The sequence below is a fragment of the Colias croceus genome, chromosome 3 (assembly GCF_905220415.1).
Source record: "Colias croceus chromosome 3, ilColCroc2.1".
In the NCBI taxonomy this organism is placed as follows: Eukaryota; Metazoa; Arthropoda; class Insecta; order Lepidoptera; family Pieridae; genus Colias; species Colias croceus.
The window spans coordinates 11,564,008-11,584,652 of record NC_059539.1 but is presented as its reverse complement, the minus strand read 5'-3'; the positions used below and the strand labels follow the sequence as shown (position 1 = coordinate 11,584,652).

The 20,645-nt window shown below is 35.2% G+C and overlaps 3 protein-coding genes across 9 annotated transcripts in view; 2 read left to right on the top strand and 1 right to left on the bottom strand.

Moving 5' to 3' along the window:
• The window catches only part of LOC123706345 (long-chain-fatty-acid--CoA ligase 4), a 562,712-nt gene that overhangs the window by 496,086 nt on the left and 45,981 nt on the right, over positions 1 to 20,645 (top strand). The window contains exon 1 of one of the 7 annotated variants that reach the window (XM_045655568.1): positions 18,486 to 18,635. The exons of the other annotated variants lie outside the window; for them this stretch is intronic. The gene's annotated coding sequence lies outside the window, so the exon portion shown is untranslated. Of the gene's footprint in view, positions 1 to 18,485; positions 18,636 to 20,645 lie in introns of those variants that run through there. 7 annotated transcript variants of the gene reach the window in all.
• Positions 400 to 16,607, bottom strand: LOC123706030. Its single transcript, XM_045655157.1, has 17 exons — positions 16,384 to 16,607; positions 15,867 to 16,013; positions 14,041 to 14,181; positions 13,721 to 13,853; positions 13,348 to 13,474; positions 12,732 to 12,857; positions 12,116 to 12,247; positions 11,379 to 11,513; positions 11,122 to 11,177; positions 10,420 to 10,563; positions 9,805 to 9,944; positions 9,396 to 9,570; positions 8,817 to 9,054; positions 8,352 to 8,454; positions 7,927 to 8,066; positions 2,357 to 2,534; positions 400 to 528 (listed from the first exon to the last, which is right to left on the bottom strand). The coding sequence occupies exons 1-17, from the start codon at positions 16,549 to 16,551 to the stop codon at positions 400 to 402; spliced, it is 2,412 nt and encodes an 803-aa protein (XP_045511113.1). The 5' UTR covers positions 16,552 to 16,607.
• LOC123706349 lies at positions 2,818 to 7,168 on the top strand. Its single transcript, XM_045655580.1, has 2 exons — positions 2,818 to 2,971; positions 5,272 to 7,168. The coding sequence occupies exons 1-2, from the start codon at positions 2,926 to 2,928 to the stop codon at positions 6,858 to 6,860; spliced, it is 1,635 nt and encodes a 544-aa protein (XP_045511536.1). The 5' UTR covers positions 2,818 to 2,925; the 3' UTR covers positions 6,861 to 7,168.

Below are 20,645 nucleotides of genomic sequence, written 5' to 3'. Positions count from 1 at the left end.
TAATGTACCTATCCGACTTCCGACTACTATTATAAATGCGAAAGTTTGTGAGGATGGATGTATGTGTATGTTTGATACTCTTTCACGCAAATTCTAATGAACCGATAACAATGAAATTACACACAGATAGAGGGTAACTTGGATTAACACATAGCATAGGTTTTATCCCGGAAATCCCACGGGAACGGGTTTTTCTTTGAAGTTTAATATAAACAAATCACATTCAGAATATTGATGTTAGATTTAATTAGAGGTAGTTAGGTAATAAAAAAAAATATATCACTAGGCATAACAGTGACGTACCTATTTATGTTAAGCAATTAAATTTCATTATTAACAAAACTGGGCAATATTTCAATGAAATAAAAATACATTTCCAAAACAATAATAATAATTTATTCATAATTCACTGGTAACTTTGATAAGCCGTAACTTGCCGTCCTCCAGCAGTACTACACCGGAGTCGTTGTTCCCGCCGCAGTAATGTGAAGATGAAAATACTGATACAAGTCGTCCGTTGAATTGACACTGAAATAAATGTATTTTATTTGGTTTTTTAATTATGTATTATCTTGAATGCTTATTAAAGCTTGCATGATATCCCACAAAAAAGATAAAGATCGAGTGAAACTGAACCATGGCTGCAGTTTCTGATAAAGGATCCAAGTTGAGAAATAAAGCTGCTCTAGCCTATGTTCTTTTAAATAAAATAAATCTTTAATTCACCTTTAGATTATATAATACTAGTCTAGTTGCTCCGCGCGGTTTCACCCCCGTGGCTCCACCCCTGTTGGTCGTAGCGTGATGATATATAGCCTATAGGCCTAATAACCTTCCTCGATAAATGAGCTTTCTAACACCGAAAGAATTTTTCAAATCGGACCTGTAGTTCCCGAGATTAGCGCGTTCAAACAAACAAAAAAACAAACTCTTCAGCTTTAAAATATTAGTATAGATGGAATATGGCTCTGGCTCTCCAGGCTCTCTTGCTAGTCATAGCCTCAGTCTCTAATAACATAAAAGTTTAATAAAACATTATATACTAACTCGCGAGATTATTAACTACCTAGGTATCGAATATTTGTTCTCACGAGATTTTAATATATTTTGATATTAAAATACATACAGGGTGTCCCAGAAGTCGACGTCAAGCTGAAATTTTCTGAAAGGTAATGCCACACCAGTTATCAGAAAAATTGAAAAAAAAAATTAAGTCATGTATTTTTAAAGTTATGGATTTTTTTATTTTATTCCAGAAAATGTACACCATGTGACAGTTTTTTCATTCCTGTTGCTACAAATATTTACTTTTTGCCAATTTTTTTTCTCTTACGTCATCCCGAATAGTGCTTTATGTAACCTGTGATCCTAAACCCTGTGCCGATCACTCCAACTTGTAGGAAAATGTCATTTTATACCGTACCAAGATTTCAAAATTAATTTTTCGCACTACTTCAACTGATCGTCCTGAAAAAAAAATGTACTACTCCAGTTTGGCAAGTAGCTTTAAAAGTTAGCGCATTTAATAAGGATTCTACGAGGTATTACACTTATTCCATTATATCTTAGATCGGCCATAAAAAATATTTTTGTTAAACAAAGTCTGTTTTTAATAATTTCTTTGAAATTACAAAAAACGATTCTAGTGTACCTAAAGCGTTCCTAATGACCACAGCATGGTTTAAATAAGATGGAGAGAGACATTCCATAAAGTGTGATTTTCCTACAAGTTGGAGTGATCGGCACAGGGTTTAGGATCACAGGTTACATAAAGCACTATTCGGGATGACGTAAGAGAAAAAAAATTGGCAAAAAGTAAATAATTGTAGCAACAGGAATGCAAAAACCATCACATGGTGTACATTTTCTGGAATAAAATAAAAAAATCCATAACTTCAAAAATACATGACTTAAATTTTTTTTTCAATTTTTCTGATAACTGGTGTGGCATTACCTCTCAGAAAATTTCAGCTTAACGTCGACTTCTGGGACACCCTGTATATAAAAAAATAATAGTTCTAAAAACATTGAGATAATATTACTTCGTATGGAGGTGACACCACGAACAAAATCTGTGCGCCATTTTTTTGCTCTAACTAAGTTTTAAAAATTATTATCTAGTTAGGTACAGTTTACCGATGAAAGTGATTCCTTTGCACTTTTCCGTATTATTTGTATTATTTGTGCAATATCGTAACACACACGAAGGCATATTTGATACGTTTCACTTTAAAACAAATAAAAAATGAGCGTGCAGTTACGCCATATGGCGTATGTTGAGCGGAACATAAGTGATGTAGGCGGTGTCGTCTCCATATGTATATCTCAATATCTAAAAACAAAAAAAAACGCGCACCATAAACCCATTCTGATGTAGCTCGTGCGCGCGCAGCACGTGCGACAGCTGGTTCGCTAACAAGAAGCGCTGCAGCGCACCGCTGGAGAACACGTGCGCTGTACCGCGCCTACTGTTAACGGCAAAGCCCTCGTTCGCCGCTAGCTCAAGCGCTTGAGACGCTGTTATTTTTGAGTTCCTGTATGTTACTGTTAGTTTACATTTTACAATATAATAGGGTTATTACTTATTGCGCTGGTTTGCCGTCCAGTTTTACTTTTCGTCCATTTGACTGACCTGCTGCAATCACGTGCGTAAAACGTGAATACAAACCTACCTTCCCGCGCAAGTTTGAACTTGTTGCGTTCCATAATGTATATGTAACAGTACTACCAACATGAAAATTTGATTTGACAAGAAGCGAGTTCAAAAAATTAACGTCAGTGTCCAGTGACATATTACTTAGGTACTTGCTCTGTCATCTGTGTCAGTGACCGCTTCGCATCCGTGGACCGTGCGTAAAACGTAGTGATTATAATATTCTCTTTGTCCGTGCGTTGCAAATATCATCCTATATTACTTGCTCTGTGATGTCATCGCGCGAGAGAAAAAAAGTGCCGGCGAGAAAAGTTCATGGTTAGTTAAATCACTGTTTTAGCTAGTTTACGTAATGTTTTTGGTACTTACGTAGGGTAATTGCGCCCGTTCGCGTCCACTTAGTGCAGTTGGAAAGTTTGAAGTAGATAATAAAAATGTTCCAGAACAAATTTCAACGCAAAATTTATGTAACGTGTTCGTTACATAGTCTTTTTTAAGATTTACTTTCAATTGTGTTGGAAATATTATCATGTGGTTTTTATTTATCTAGACAAATAGCAGAATTAGGCGTTTTACCCAGTTCGCGTCCAAAAATTCCAGTTTGCGTCCACCCGTGGACCAGTTCGCGTCCACCAGCTTAGAAAAGGAATTTAGAGTGTATTGGGTGATATTTTATCAGATAAATGCAAATAAAAATTAGATTTTAATAAATTATTTGTTTACGAATATAAGTAGTTATTTAATAAAAACCGGCCAAATGTGAGTTGGACTCGCACACTGAGGGTTCCGTATCATCCTGTATTTTTCATTTGTTTTAACTGTAAATGATTATTTTTTCAATGTTTCCCTTATTTGTGCTATAAGACGTTGCTTCGTACCAAACTTCAAGTGGCTGTATTCACGTAAAGTACCCTGTAGGTTTTGATTCCCTTTCAAATGTCGAAATTTGCGAAAATTTGCAGCATAAACGGCTGTATCTTTTCATTGCTTTGGCTTCTAAGTTTGATTTTTTCACTGCTTCGAGGGACCGCAGATTTGAGTATTCAATATAAATTTCAGCTTTATACCTCCACGCGTTACTGAGAAAAAGGGTTTTGACAGAAAGACAGACCGGCAAACGGATATACAGACGGACGGATATCAAAGTAAAAAATAGCATAAAAATTTGCTAATTTGAATGTGGTCTTAGTCAAAAATTTACAATCTATTTTAAATTACATATTTTAACAAACAATTCATTGCTACGTAATGAAAAACAATGTGGACGCAATATGTTCTATTGTTTTGCACTAAGGGTTATAGTTTGCGCCCACCGTGGACGCAAAATGGAAGTTGTACAATTCGCGTCCACCTTATTTTTGCTATTAATTGTAAAAGAAATAAGTTGATTTATAATCCATACTATTCCATGTTTTGTTAGTAAAATAAAGAAACAGTTACATATTCAAAAATTCACATTTAACAATAAGATACTTACCGTCAAGCGCGACGCTGCGCACTATTTTTTTCTCAAAATCCCGCGCATTTTAGCTCTCTCGTTTAATAGCCAAAATTAAATATTTTTTTTTAATAGGATAGGCGGTCCGCAGGCATATTTTGAATATGTTTGCATGTCTCTTATACATTGAGGTATTATCGGAAATTTTTCTTATCACAATTTTACTTAAAGTATACTTATTTTCGTGAATTTTCTAAAAGATGTCCGCAAAATGGACGCGAATAGGCAGGTGGACGCGAACAGGCGCAATGACCCTATGTTTATTTATTAGTATGATATTATATATAAAATGATTATATACCTATAAAAATTATAAGTATTTACTATTTATCATATTAATTTTTTTATAATACTCTTCGAAAAATTAAGTGGCCGGATACTAGATTACCAAATTCTCAAAATATTTGGTTTTCGTCCAAGTGGACGGAAACTCAAACAGCTACTTGAATATTTGTTAAGGTCATTTTATTTTAACGGAACTATAAAATACTGAATAGTTTCTCCCGAAATGATCTTTATTGTTATAAGCTTAGATTAAGGATTGGTCTCCGTGCGCGCGCTACGACTAGATACCGCCGTCGTACTTGAAAAATGCGGCAACTAATATGTAGTACACCGAATTCGGCGTACCTTTAATACTATTACTAACGCATATATAAAAAAGGATAATAACAATAATTTATTTCTGTTTAACCTTGTTTAACTGACTCATATGTGTTATTTTTTTTTATTACCGCTTTTTTTACTTTTAAACAACCTTTGTGACTATAGTATAGTGGCATCGCAAGTGGATTTGAGTCGCATGTTCATGGGTTCGATTCCCAGCAAGGCCAAGATGAAATAAAAATATTTTTCAAACTTCTTTCCAAGATAGCCCATTTCCCATTTCTGAGGTAAAATTTATGTAGCTGGCAGTACAATTCTTCACACACACTAGCGTCCTTACAAATTGCCTTACACACACTACAGAACTGAGTTGCCGCACTCACGGAGCTATTGTTTTTAGGTGGGGCGGTATCTAGTCGTAGCGCGCGCGCGGATCTAATCCTTAATCTAGTTTAGATTTTTTGGCAGTATTTTTTTATTCTACTTATCCTAAGAAAAATCTTATTGTTTTTAGATGGCATCGATGGCATCAACAAATCTAGAAAAAAAACCGCTGCGTACACTGAAGAATCCTTAATAAAGGCTTTAACGGCAATTCGGGAAAATAAGGCATCAGTAAGACAAGTCTGTAGAGATTATGGGATTCCTAAATCTACGGTCCTCGATAGAATACACGGCAAAACAACTGATATTTTGAAGAATAAACGTGGGCCAGATCCCGTATTAGGGACTGATGGTGAAGAGAAAATAGTTAATTGGCTGATTAACATATCAAAATGCGGGTTTCCTGTTAAAAAACAGGAACTTTTAGATTCTGTCCAAAAAATTGTACGAGATTCGTCGATTCCTAATAAATTTAAAGACTGTAGACCTGGCCAAAAATGGTATCTTAACTTTTTGAAAAGAAACCCACAAATTTCGTGCCTATTCGCCGAAAGTATTAATAAGGCAAGAGCTCAAGTAAGCGAAGAGTCCATTCGAAATTGGTTCTGTGGTCTCGAGACGTATTTGGAAGAGATAAATCAAAAAGACATTCTTAACCGTCCTTCGAGCATATTTAACGGCGACGAAAGTGGCTTTGCGCTGTGTCCGAAGACTGGCAAAGTACTCGGGCCCAGGGGTTACCGTAGCTTACATCAAGTTAAACAGGGGAACGAAAAAGACAACCTAACCGTACTTGTAACCTTCAATGCTAATGGAGATGTATGTCCACCATGCGTGGTATTTCCGTATGTAAAACCACCACAGGCAGTGGTGAAGAGCATGCCACCTGATTGGTGTTTGGGCAGGTCCGAGTCAGGATGGATGCGGGGAGACGTATTTTTTGAATACATCACCAACAATTTCAATAACTGGCTTGAACGGAATAATATCATAAAACCGGTCCTCTTGCTGGTTGACGGGCACAAATCACATATATCTCTGATGTTAAGCACAATATGTGAACAGTTAAATATAATATTATATGCCCTACCGCCCAACACGACGCATATCTTCCAGCCTGCTGACGTAAGTGTATTTGCGCCACTCAAAGCAAGCTGGAAGAATACAGTCAGAAATTTTTTAATGAAGCCAGAAAATATTAATAAAACAGTGACTAAAACGAACTTCTGCAAATTGTTTGCAGAAACCTTGCAAGAAACGAATCTTGCAACCTATATCCAAAACGGGTTTAAAAGATGTGGGCTCTACCCCTTTGACCCTAATGCGCTTGATTACACTAAATGTGTCATCGATACAATGCAAAATATAAACACAAGACAATCTACTCCCGAAACAGGCATAAGTAGAGCAGACGTAGCTACTACCAAAAAAGTACTTAAGCAATTAAACACTGCGCTGCTTAACAAGAAAGTAAACTACGGAGTACTAATGAAAGAACTTAACCTGTTTAAAAAAACACTGCCTGTGGAGACTAATGTTTGTGAATTATCATTAGACACTGAATCCGACTACAACAGTACCGTAAACGGTTCTCGTGATAGTTCACAGGTGTTATCAAACTCAGCCAGTTTTACTGTAACAGATTTACTGAAAGAATCTGAGGACACACAGCTTATACAGCCGACGCCCGACTCCACGCGATATAGAACTGGGTACTGATAAGGTTGAAACCATCCAACCACCATTGAACGTAACTGAAGACTGTAACTCCATATCGTTATTTTAAAATATATAACAGGAAGTTACCTAGAAGTTGGTTCAGTGGTAAGCCTTGATGACATTTTAGTACTGCCTTTGAATGTCACAGATGAGGTGCCAGCGCCTGGGACGTTGGATGTATCATGTATGTGAAAAGTTATCTGGGATAAAAAAACCTGACGATCAGCCTAGCTCAGCCGTTTCTACGCGTTCAATTCTACTTGTTGTATGTCATTTCTTAGTCCTGTAATTATGACTTTTGCAAAAAATAATTTAAATTAAAAGATCCGTCAAAACGTTTATTTTCACTTAATATTATCCTAAAGAAGACTATATAAGTAATAAAAAAATATATTATATTTTTAAGAAAGGGTGCTCCAAAATATTTATTTCCCCTCACAAAGTTGGCAACTCTATAGGAGTTGAAAGGAGGAGGAGAAAACCAGCGCAATTACCCTACTTCGTGAGATTGTAAACTGTCGATAAGTTGTAAGCTGCACCAAATTGTTTACAATTTAATAAATTTGAAATTTGAAATTTGAAATACAAATAAAAAAAAAAGTAGGTATTATTTTTCGTTTGTTTAAGTAGGTCGTAGGTTTAGTTATTTAGCAAATTTTTAAATTTTGAACTGTATCTAGTCATTTACAATTCAACGCATTATTTGCTATTTGAGTTTAATTGTAAATACATAGTTTATTAGTTACGTAACTGTACATGCGCACAGACACTCGCGCAATGTATGCGCTCATGCTAGGAATTAAATACTACAAATATCGACCGTATTGTGGCATGTGGGTTTGCTTCGTAATAAAAATTAAACAAAAATGTGTGCGTGTACTAGTGTACACACTACACACGTAAGAAATGAAACTTCTTTATGACCTTATTTTTCAAAAAATAATTTACTCTATGCAACTTTACAGAAATACGCCGAATCACGCGTGGTAACTAAAAAATGTTACACTAATTTTTTTTCCAACCCCGATAAAGAAGTTTCACTTCAATAAACAAAACCATCACACACCTGATGGGATCGTTCCACAGCAGCTCCCACGCTATGGAGCTCTGCTCGGCCGGCTTGGGCAGCGGCACCGGCACCTTGTCTATCGCAGATATGAGCGGACATACCCACGGTGGTGGAATACCACCGTGACAGCAGAATACCTATTACAGTATTGAGAAACATTTTTATGGCATTACCACATAGAGAAACAATAAAATATATATATTTTTACAAAATTTTAAATATCGTTGAATTGTAAACATTAATTATAGATTTGCGGAATACTTATATCCCGCGAGATTATAAACGTACGCTTATATCTATAATAATATGATGGAAAATTGACAATGGGTGCAGGTGATATTAATTCATTTAAAATCCACTCTTCTATTTCCATACACAATTAATAAACAGTATCACAAAATTGCATATAATTTCAAAAGAACCTTATCATCGACGACAGCGGCCAGCGGCAGCACGTCAAACACTTGATTGATGGCGCTCCATATCTTGGTCCCTTCTACCTCGCCGTACTTCGTTAAACACTCCCTATAAAAGGTTAATATAAGATTATAAGAGACATATTGCATCACTATTTTATAGGCATAATAAATACTCGACATAAGAGTAGATATGAGAATTATCTGGTAAATGTTCCCTGGAACAAGGGAGCAAAAGTTTAAAGTCGCTATAATAGTTTTATGCTCTTCATATATTACCACATTTAAAGAATTCCCTATTAAATATTATCTAGGTACTTTCACTAGTTTCTACTATATGAATACTGAATGTGATTTGTAGTCAGAAATCACTAACTGAAATTTTTAACCTGATCACATTGTCGTATTGATTATAGGTAATTTATAAATTTTAAATGAACACTTTTTTATTACGTAGGTATCATATCTCACGTATGAAAACTGAACATCTTCTGTATATCCCTGGCTTCATGATTGCCCCTTATCAAATACACCCCCGTGGGCCTTTGTAGCTTTGCAGCAAACAAATACGCCAATAATTCCGTCCCGAATGCCCCACGATCTACATAGTCCCCTAGGAATAGTAGCCGTGCTGGGACGAGTGCTGTTCCCGTGGGCCAAAGGGAAGATTCCATTGCTAATAGGGCCGGCAGGTTGCCGTGTAAGTCACCTGTAAAAGGGCCCATAGATTTATAATGTTAAAATGCTGTGGAAGGGGACTATTTTTTTCAGAACTTATAGTTTTTGTAGCCACTAATGCATCCAAAACTTTTTTTACTATTTGGAACGAACTATGTAACTACTATCGTGTACTAATTCAATTAGAAGGTAAGTAGATATTATTAAAATCTGAAGATCTATGTAAGCTGTGAAAATGTTTTGATGCTAAAAACTGTTGAACTAATTTCGCTGTAATGGGATCTACTTAAACACTAAAATGTAAAATCTTGCACACAGTAACCACACAAACAAAATATCCCGAAAAAGCTACTCAACCATTTAAAAACTCACCAATCGCATAAACAGGCGAACTGAGCCTCAACAGCCTAGGCTCATAAGAACATATAGCTCGTACAGCTTCCGCCATCTTTAGTAGAAGACTACCAAGAGCCACTTCCTCATCTGGTGATAACCAGCTGAAAGCGGATTTGGTAGCGGTGGTGGAACCTCCACCGGATACGCGACGCTGAAAGTTATTTGAGAACACTATCTAGGTGCTTATTTATTTAATTAACTACCTTGTTTTCTTTGGCATTCTTCGTGGGACAAGTAAAGTTTTTATGCACAGGTACAAGGATATATTATACAAATAGGTGTGTGTAATACGACACTTCGATATGTACTCAAAAAAAAAATTTAATGTCAAATAGGAGAGTTTATAGCTACTTCTACAAAAGTACCTACAAAACCTATTCCTTACATGTGAAGTTTTATCAAAATGCAAAGAGAAATAGTGAATCGATGCGAATACTTCCACAGGGGTAGAATTAGCTCCAAGGAAGTCCATAGAATTGACAGAAGAAGAAATTAGGTGAGCTGTGGAACTGGTAATGGTCTCTTCTGCAAGAAAAATTAAAATAAAATAGTTTTTTTATTTATTTAATATTGTGAATTATAGCCTGTTTCTTATTTTTAGTTGATGTTTCGACCGAATTATTGCCTTGTTAAGTAGGTATAACAATGTAGGTAAATATTTTTTGTTTAATCTTAATATGTATATGTAACTATATAAATCTCGTGTCACAATGTTTGTCCTCAATGGACTCTTAAACCACTTAACCGATTGTAATAAAATTCGCACACCATGTGCAGTTCGATCCAACTTGAGAGATAGGATAAGTTTTACCCCGGAAATCCCACCGGAAAGGGAACTATGCGGGGTTTTCTCTGAAAACGCGGGCGAATCCGCGGGCGGAAAGCTAGTATATGTGTAGGATTCTGTACCAATATTTAATGTTAATTCATGTGTCTATCTCGAATGTTTAATTACCAAAATGAAGAAGTAAAAAAACCTAAATAAATATTTGAGAAATACCGTCAAAACTAGTCAATTGCTGCATTTCAGGGGGCATCTTCTTTTGCAATTTGACCACGCAGTTAGCGAGCGAGTAGTCTTTGCGGCGCACAGATGTTATGGAACTCAGTTCTACCGCGTGGGATGATGCGTCTGGTACACAAACTGTATGGTGGTTGCAAGAAGTTAAGTTAAATTATTGAATAAATAAAATAGAAAACGTGTTCAAGTCAATAATTTTCATAAACTGGAAAATGTTTGAGTGTTTTGGATATTTCATCGTGAAATTTTAAACACTGTTAGATTTGGTATTTTGGATGCGATTCGTAATATTTGCTTACAATTTAACGCATTCGCAATTCGTTAGACTATAATAAGAATATATTGCAGTTATGTATAATACCGATTACCGAGCATTTACTTTCCCAAAATATGTGAAGGAAAGGTTGCGAGATTATAATCTAACGGTTTACCATTTTAGTTTTTACGACATTACATAAACGTGGGTAGAATTAGCTCCAATTAATATGTATTCTTCGATTATTTATTGGACCAAAAATGTAATTGAAAAATCATGTATCCTGAGTCAAGTCATCATTTTCAGGTAAATGGTAAATTATGATTAAACTGATTGCAGTATATTTTAGATATAATTGTATTAAAAGATTAATAATTTCCTAACTGAGTGCACAAAAATCATGAAAAACAACTATATTTTATTACCGTGGTCATTTATAATTTTAGAAGCAGTTGCTACAGCCATCTCACGATCTCGCTCACTGAAAATATTTACACCAAAATAATATTTTACTGTGACAATGGCTTTTTTAGTGTTTGACTGCTATTATATTATGTATTTTGAAGTTATTAAGCCTATATCTACCTACAGCCTATCTATTGGGAATTAGACTTTTTTTCTCTATGTGTAGGAAAATAATTGATCATAATAGGTATGTTTTAACCGTTTTAACCATACTCACTGTAAATCAATCAAATACCCAGCTGTACTCTTCGGGGATCGTAGCAAGGCGCTCGTGCCGCGTATACGCAACTCACTTACAGCACGAAGAAATTCCGCTATTGGCAGCTGAGAGTTCGGTTGTAAGCCTAGTTGTCTTGAGAAGTTAGTTTAATTACTACTAAGTAGTATAGTATTAAATTATCAGCTGTGCTAATAGTATATGAATGTGAAAGTTTATGACGATGGATGGATGTACCTATTTTTGTTTCTATTTCACGAAAACCACTGAAGGGATCTAGATAATAGTTGGCAGTAATGTACTAGAATAAGACATGAGCCGTGGAAATACTTGCTTTTGCCCGCGGGTTAGTATTTAGTAAGCGTCCGCGATTGATACCGGGCACAGCCATAAAGCTTTTAAAACCTTTATGACGTATGTAGTTTACAATGTGCTCGAAACATCAGACTGTAATGAATAATTATACCAATAGACATTACAAATATGCTATGTGTATTTTATAATACATGTTACCGAAAAATTGTCAAGACTTAGATTATAATTTAACCCGCGTAACTGCAAGGTGTCGAAAAATGTGATCCACGGTCGGTAATATTTCCTTGCGATCACGATGTAACCACAGTTGCGCGAACTCGCGAGTTAGTTTACAATCTAACGAATTTCTCAATGTAACGGTGATATATGCAATAAATAATATATACGAGTAACTACTTAAATAAATTAAAAATAATACTAACCGAAGACAAACATCGGTATCCCTGGCAACACTAAGCGAATCGACCGGCAGTTCTCTAGCCGCGCGAGCAGCACTCATCAACTCTTTAAATTCTTGATATTCTAGTTTCTGATCCCGATTGCTATCGAAATATCTACGAGAAATTGGGGAAAATGCCTTGAAAAAATAACAACGAGAATATATTTTATGTACATAATATTATATCATAATTTTATTTAGGTATCAATTTTCTCGTCGTCTATTGCTTATTTATAGTAAAAGTAAAGTATTATATAATCTGTAGCAATAGCAAAAACAATGTGCTATCGTTATGTATTGAACATAGAACATTCATAGAATATACTTTGTTCTGAAAATGATCTCATGGTATAAGATATTTGTTTTTGTAGTATTTTTGAGGACATAACTGTTATACTTATAGCCTACCTACTTCAAATTTTCAAGTGCTTTTTTATTTATTTGAATATGTAATTATTATTGATTTTTAAAAGATACTGCAAACATCTAACTTGGAGACTAAACACAATGATGGTGGTTAGCAAATAGCAATATAACATATTGTACTTACAATAAAGATGATTAGCAATATTACCTTATCTTTTATTTTTAATGCAAACCTGAATATATATCTGCATCTCAATTCAGCTGGTGATCCATTATGTTGAGTGAAGGGTTCTAAAGCAGCTGACCACAGCATCAAGTCAAGAAAGGATAGTCCACCTCTCCCTGATATATCTGCAGCCCTATCAATTGATAATTAAACATTTATGTTAATTGTAACTACTAGGATAGTGATTTTAATTTTGCATATAAGTTAAACTAGGCAAATGTTTTTCTCCCACTGATTTTGATTATTTACAAAAAAAAAAAATTCGTTGTCTGTAGACTGTAAAGTCGCTTTACTGACGATAGTTGAACGTGAGTTGACAACGTCCGATTGTGCTTCTTTGTCGCTCGTTCCGCGCTCTCGCTTGCACTTCAAGCCGAACGCCTCAGAGCGAGGTAACGCCGCATGAGTCATGTTTTTTCGTGCGTGCAGCCGGCGCTATCGAACTATAAGACGTTGCCACGTCAAAATCAACGTTACCTACCTATCATCGTTAAACTGTAAACATCGTAAGATTACAATCGGACGGGTTTTACAATCTAACGACAACATGCCTAAGTGATAACAAACGAATAGGGCATAAAAGCTACATTTTAGGAATTACATACTTTAGATATGAAAGTTACCTGAATAAATTGGAACATTGTGACTTCTGCCAGCCCAAGTCTTGCATGAACTGTGTAAATATATACGGGCTCATGTATAATGCTGGATACACTAGCAAAATGAATTCTGTGTACAAGCGGATTTGATCTGTAAATTATTTAAAATTTTACCACATCTTTATTCTCTGCTACTGCTAGTTGTACGAAAAAACTTTAAAGATTTTCTACGCATTCATAAAAAAGCAAGAAGGTACCTACACCGTATATATAATTTTAATTTATTTTAAAGTAAAACGTTGATGTTATAGGTATACATATAGAAATTTAAAAGGATGTTTTGTTTGATTCAAAAATGAAATGTTTTTGTTAGGTTCTACTCAATTCATTGAATAACCTTCTTTCAAATAATTAGCAGCTTGTAACAACTGGCAATGCGGAGACGCGAGCGCGACCGCTCCAGCCGCTACTTCGACACCAAGCAGTATATTGTCTTCGCAAATCTCCACTAGGATACCCGGCTCGAATTCCTAAATAAAATACGTACCTAAGTGGAAGAAATTCTTTAAATTAAGTTAGTTTTTTTTTTTTACTTTCTTTTTGTATATTGGCCACTGGCCTCCTCCAATCTCCACCACTAAGGTCGATTTTATACTTATAAAATATATTTTTAAATTATGTAGTTACTAGTTACTTAGTATTAAATAAAATACAAACAAGAACATCCAAGTCCTTCGGTAGCACATCTCCAACGGCCATTTGCGCGAAGATCGCCAACTCCGGACTACGAAGGTTGGTGTGCGCTCGTAACCGCTCTAGTTCTACCATTGTGAACCATTGCAGTCGATTCCTTATACCCTGAATAATTCTTTGTTATACATATATTTGTTAGTTTGTTTTATAACAAGAGAGACGATTTTTAAGCTATTGCATAGCTTCTATCGCGGGCCTTGAGCGCGGGGACCGAATCCAGAAATTGCGTAACGAAAAACCTCACGCTCCCCACTCCGACGGGCACGGAGGTGTGGCTTGAAGGCATGCTATGCAATAGCTTTACCGCGGCCGCGGCAGTCCCCGAGTGCCACACGTCTTTTTTTTATCTAAGGAAGCATCCGCAATGTTAAAAAATTAATATAAACGAACCCTGATTCAACTACATATTATTAATTATTTATTCTATGAAAACCTTTATCGTACGGACAAGCTTAATTGTTATTAATTATCTAAGCATAATCTATGAATGAAAAACCGTAAAAAAAAGAAAAGAGGAAATCTTCCTTCCAAATTTATTAGATAGGGAGGCGAGGTAGCTAAATGGCGTAATTCAACGGCGTCGTCGAGACTTATCAAAATCGAAAGAAAAAATAATTTCGAAAAGAAAAGCTTCTATGGTAAAAACCATTTTAGCGGTGGGTTTGGCGTGTACGAATTTTCAAAAATGTAAAAAAAAACAGTAACTTGGGCATTCTCGAGCGCGTCAGATATTCATACTACGTATGCCCCAAGTCCCTCTGATAACAACGGTATACTAATCTGCCGGTTTGCGTGGTGGGGCTAGGCATATAAATTCGTCAAAAATGCACAAAAAAAAAATTTTACTCGAGCGCGTCAGATTTTCGGAAGGGGTGTTAAGTAGGCCCCAAGGAAGCTCCCCTTAAAAAAACTGACGATTACGACATGACGATAAGTTATGATGAATTTTTGAAAATGCAGAAAAAAAGAGTCCTTTTGAAATACTCGAGCGCGTCAGATTTTCATAGGGGAGGTTTATCTCGGTATCCTGAAAGCATATTTTCTTAATCTGACAAAAATGTTGGTGGGTTCTCTTAATCTGACCGAAAAAGGTTTGTGGGTTTCTTTTTTTTAATCATCGTTATTTCATATCAATTTTTCTTAACTCCCTCAGTTTTCGAGATATACACAAAAAACCGGGAGTTTGAGTTTTTACGATGCTTCAAGTAAAAAAAGTTTTAACTTTGGACAAAAATGAAAAGAGACCTTTTTTTGTAAAATAAAATTACCTTTTCTGTTTATTTAAACTTTTTTTTTGTAAAAAGTAAAGTTTGCGACTTATATGCTGCAACGCGTTTTTCGGAAGATGAAATGGCTCCTCCAGACTTCCGGTCATGCGGAAACCGGCAGATTTTGTATTTTTAATAAGTTTTAGATTATATTCTTCAAAATAAAAATAAAAACAATCACGCTCGAGAATGCCGGATTAACGTTTTTTTTTACAAGTTCGCGACCCTATAACTCGGCGGCGTCAAGGACTTATGGTCAGATTAGTTAAATTTAGTCTTAAAACACTAAAATCAACCCCCAATATCTTAATCTGACGCGCTCGAGTATTTCAGACTATCGATAATTTTTTACTAATCTGATCGTCTATCCTAGGCGCGCGTCACTACATATAGAGCTAAATAGTTAACAAGGTTGTTCTATTAGGTCTAAGGTATCTCTCATATCTTAAACTGCCACGCTCGAGTATTACAGAAAATTCCCCTCTTCGCCTCCCTATCTATATACCATCCGAGAACAATTACCGCTCTATGCTTAACCCTCTTCTTTACGTCTGATTTAATAGCAACTTTATACACAGCATGGTACACACAGGTGAGGGTGTGGTTAGGGAGCCAGATCTTGTAGACCCGCAGCGGGTGACACTGGGCTGATGAATCCATGCCAAATAACTGAAACGAAAAACTTTTATCATATTAGGAAGATAACTTTCAGATTTGTTGAATTCTTGTTATTCACTGCATTTGCAACTGCAAAAAATTATAAATGTTAAAGTTAGTGAGGATAGATGGATGTTTGTTATTTTTTCACGTAAAAACTACAGAACCGCTTACAATGTAATTTGGTATGTAGGTAGCTGAAGACCCAGAATAACACATAGCCTAGGTACTTTGCATCCCAGAAATTTCACAGGAACGGGAACTATGCCCGTGTTTCTTTGAAAACGCGGGCGAAGCCGCGGGCGGAAATCTAGTCATAAACAAATTCAAAAACATAACTATGTCTACTACCCCGAGTAACTAAAATTATTTATTACTTCACCTCAAAATGTAACTTGTGCGCCGTGGTTTTCCAGCAGCTTTTATCAGTTTTACAAGACGGTATCCAGTACTCTCCATTTGATTCTTTACTCAAAAGGTATGCTCTTTCATACGGACAATATACCAATAAGGAAACAACATCACGTATGTCTTTGTAGTTTTTGAACATAATTGTTGTGTCTGGAGAAATTTTACCTACAAATCTACTAGAAATTTTTAAATCCCTTGACCCCTTATCTTCGGCAAGATAGTTATTATGAAATTGTCATGTCATCTGATTTCTTAAATATTGATGTCATATAAGACGATAGTATAGGTAGCGTTTAGCTACTATTATGTATTCTGTGGTATAGGTAAAATATTATAATCATTTATTTTGCGCTATCCCACGACCTTCATACATTTCCTTGCCTACCAGGTTGCCTGGTAGAGATTGCTGTTCAGCAATAAGGCTGCCTTTTGTACAAATGATGCTTTTTTGTGATATTGTTCTTTTTTTTCTGCTTTGTCCATGTTTGTACAATTAATGAAGTATAAATAAATAAAATAGTACAAGTAAATTCTCTCAGAAAAAGCTGAGAAATTACGTTGTTTATGGTAATTTAGGAATAACATTATCAGGCAGCACAATATGTAAAGAAAAAGATCGGAAATAGGACACTAACTGCGGACGTGATGTCCACAAATGCGAGAAAAAGTGGGAAAACGGCAGACGGCTCGTGAACCGCGTCTACAGCAGACGCGGCTCGCGAGCCGTTTGGAATAATTTTGGGGCGATGGCCATGGCGATGGGAATTTGGGAGATGACTGACCCCCCCCCCCCTCTCGCGCGCACGCACGTATCAGAATCATATCAAAATTCAGATTATTCACAATTTCTGGGAAACCTTGTATATATATTATGTATTTAAAGTATATTTTATAGGTATACATTAAAACTTTAACGTCCTTATAATTAAATAAAATTTTGCAGAGGTACCTACTGCCTTATTCCAGAACTATAAATGATTGCTTGCTAATACATAATATACTCTAAGTAAACACACAGAACCACAGAACAGTAAAGTTTGTTCTGTGTAGCAGACAGAAACACAGCTTCCGATAAGAATCTACCCACCCTCGAAAAAATTATTTATTTATACTCTATATTGTGCTGCCAAAATACATAAAATACAAACAAAACTTATTCTAAAAGAAAAACAGCACAGAAGGCGGCCTTATAACTTATGAGTGATCTCTTCCAGGCAACCAACTGATAGAAGGATAAATAATAAAATTGTATTTTATAGACTCAAAAGATTTTTTATAATAAGTAGTTAGGTTTTAATTCTATAAAAAAACTTTCTTTCTAGCGCAGTCGCATATACCTAATAAAATAACAAACATCTATAAACGTAGTAGGTACCTACATTAAAAAATTAAATAGGTGATTTTTAAACGTATGAAAAGTGAAAACGGTATGAAATGTAAAAATCAACCAACAGATGGATGGATGGATCGGAATATATAGATAGCTCTAGAAGAGCTATCCGAAACTTTTGTAGAGCTTTGAGGTTTATTGATTTGTTTAGGTAAAATTTACCCAGTTATTTAGTAATAATCACAACTTAAAAGACAAGCATTTATTGAAATATGATAAAATAAAATACATAAACACCAGGTTTAAAGCACAGACATAGGTACAACTACAAAGCTTATAGCTGAGTAGTTGAGTACCTACCAAGTACCTACCTATACATACACGTGAAGACTGAAGTGACGTCGAGATCACGCCACTTTTCCAGGGGTCTTTCTTCGTTCCTATTGGTTGAGGTCCCCATCCCACAGCGAACTGCGACATAATTCAAATTCTTCATGTCAAAGTTTGAAAATCGATTTTGGCATAATCGAGTTTCGTAGGTTCGTAATGGTTTTTACACCTATAAAAATACACAATGTCTGTTACAGTAGTAAGTTGACAAAAAAGCATATTAAGTGATTATTTACAACTTTTAAACGATGGTTCAATTTTATAAGTTTAGTAACTGTAAATAATCGAATAACAAGAATCGATTATTTGACAGTTCTGCATTGTTGACGCAGCAACACACCACACTAGTTAGGTACAACTTCGGGTTGGTCGGGTTTGCGCTCACCAGTCGACGTTGAAATAAAGACAGATTGTGCCAGTGTTTACCTCTAGTTTATTTGAAAATTCAGTGATAATTTACAAGTGTAATTTTTTCAGTGAACGAAAACACAACGAGACCGACTGTAAGTAATTATTTATTCATTGCCGTGCATAATTTTATATTCTTATTCGGTATACCTAAGTATCGCATTTTATAACCTATACGTTAAACGTTTTTCATTTTCGTATTTAAATGTTTAAATCCTTTTTTCTAACAAAACTATGAAGACAATGAAAGTGTAATTTAAGAATATATTTTTGTTTCAAGATAGCCGGTACTTAACGTAATAACTACAAATTTTCTCGAAATCTAATTCCGTACGTCGCACTTATTCCACCCTCATTTTTTATTATTTATGACAATTTTACCCGATTGACTTCAAAATAGGGAAATGTGTTTTTTTTGATGATGTGCGAATGCTTTTTACTATAACTACGTGTATTGGAATGTACAATACATTACTAATAATTTTAACCCATTTATTAAAACTGAGCAGTTGAGGAAATAATTAGAACAATAATAATTTGTAATTTTCATTAAAATTAATAAGTCTAATATTACACTATCTGTATGTATCTAAACTTTTAAGGTAATTAAAAATGTGTGAAAATATTTAACAGGAATGGAAGGAATTAATTGAATGTAAGAAGAAACTACTAAGTATCTACTTTATTTTTGGAATCTCTTACCACATAGTTTAAATATAATACTAAATGCCTAGCTTTGGCCAGGTTGACCCTCAATAACAAAATAGTCTATATTAGCAGTGTGTATTATCAGTGAAGATAGCTTTCTAATTGAAAACACATAATTATGAAGCTTGATTGATTTTTTTAATTATTTGTTTATTCCAAATTACCTATACTAGGAAGTAATCTAAAAATGTTTTTTTACTTAATTACAGTATGATATTTAAATATTGTTCTGGCTCGGCCTGTGATGATCCGGAAGTAAACACAAAGAAAAACTCAAAGGTGATTTGGCTTTATACTGGTCATTTTTACTAAACATTCAAAATTTACAGATTTCATTTAGAAAAAGAAAATTTACTGTTTACTGATGTATTTAAAGTCAATGTAACATTTACTATTTACACACAAGTTGCAATTACAATACATATGTATATAAAAATCAATGTTTGTTTAGTTATTGTATTGGAAAAGATGGGCATGGCAACTCACTTGTTTTATTTGATAAATTTCTGTAAAACCTCCTACCTATATCTTGAAAACAACTGCAGCGATTCTCATGAAATTGTGTATCTGGTACATCTATTTTTCATACCCCTAAGTGATAAGAGTAAGGCACAACAATGTTTGCCGGGACAGATTTTTGTTTCATAATTTATTTTTCTTCAAAAATCAAGTTATTGGTCAAAGTACTCACATAGGGTGTATATTGAAAGCGAGTTAGCGCTTTTCAGTTGAGTATCGCATGCTTGCCGAAAAAATAAGTACACGTGTTACTTGACTTTACCCCCCCTCCCCCTGATGATATTTCGTGATTTTTTATGGACCCCTCCCTCCCCCCTTTCGAGCCTCACGTGATTAATGGACAGCCCCTAAGCACTATCAATACAGTATCTATTAATTGACAACAGTAGAGTTCTCAATATTCTTAAGTTGTACAACAGATGGCAGAAGCCATATGTACCATTTTCTTTTTTTAAACCGTGTTCCAAAAACGCGGGAAGGTCCGCCGCGTGCTGCTTTTTTCGTTTTCTTTTTTTCTCGGTAGTCAGTACCCGCTAAAATGTTTATAAATGTTTTGATCGCGCGATGTAGCCCGATCTGGCGGCCGTGACCTTGCATCATCTAATTTGAGGGCAGGGTTCAGAAGCGTCGGGTGACCTAATGTGCTATTATGGCGTGAGATTTATTAAATGATCGTTTGTCATTGTTTGCTGAATCTCTTATGAGTTTTTATTCTTCTGTTTTTAGTATATTATAGTGTAGATTTTGAGAACAAATTGCGATTTGCGGTAAGTTTTTCAAGATACCTATTTCTCATTAGAACAAACTATTCACGAAGAATAAAATATAGGCAGTCCTTGACAAAATGAACAAAGTATTAGCACAGTATTACCATATGT

Excerpts from the sequence above, each read along its gene's own strand:
- LOC123706349 (XM_045655580.1), top strand. The coding sequence starts at position 2,926 with ATGTCATCGCGCGAGAGAAAAAAAGTGCCGGCGAGAAAAGTTCATG. Across the intron at positions 2,972-5,271 it reads GCCGGCGAGAAAAGTTCATG|ATGGCATCGATGGCATCAAC; the intron begins GTTAGTTAAATC and ends TATTGTTTTTAG.
- LOC123706030 (XM_045655157.1), bottom strand. The coding sequence starts at position 16,551 with ATGTTCAAAAACTACAAAGACATACGTGATGTTGTTTCCTTATTGGTA. Across the intron at positions 16,014-16,383 it reads CGCACAAGTTACATTTTGAG|TTATTTGGCATGGATTCATC; the intron begins GTGAAGTAATAA and ends TTTTCGTTTCAG. Across the intron at positions 8,455-8,816 it reads AAGATGTTCAGTTTTCATAC|GGAGTGTTTAACGAAGTACG; the intron begins GTGAGATATGAT and ends AACCTTTTATAG.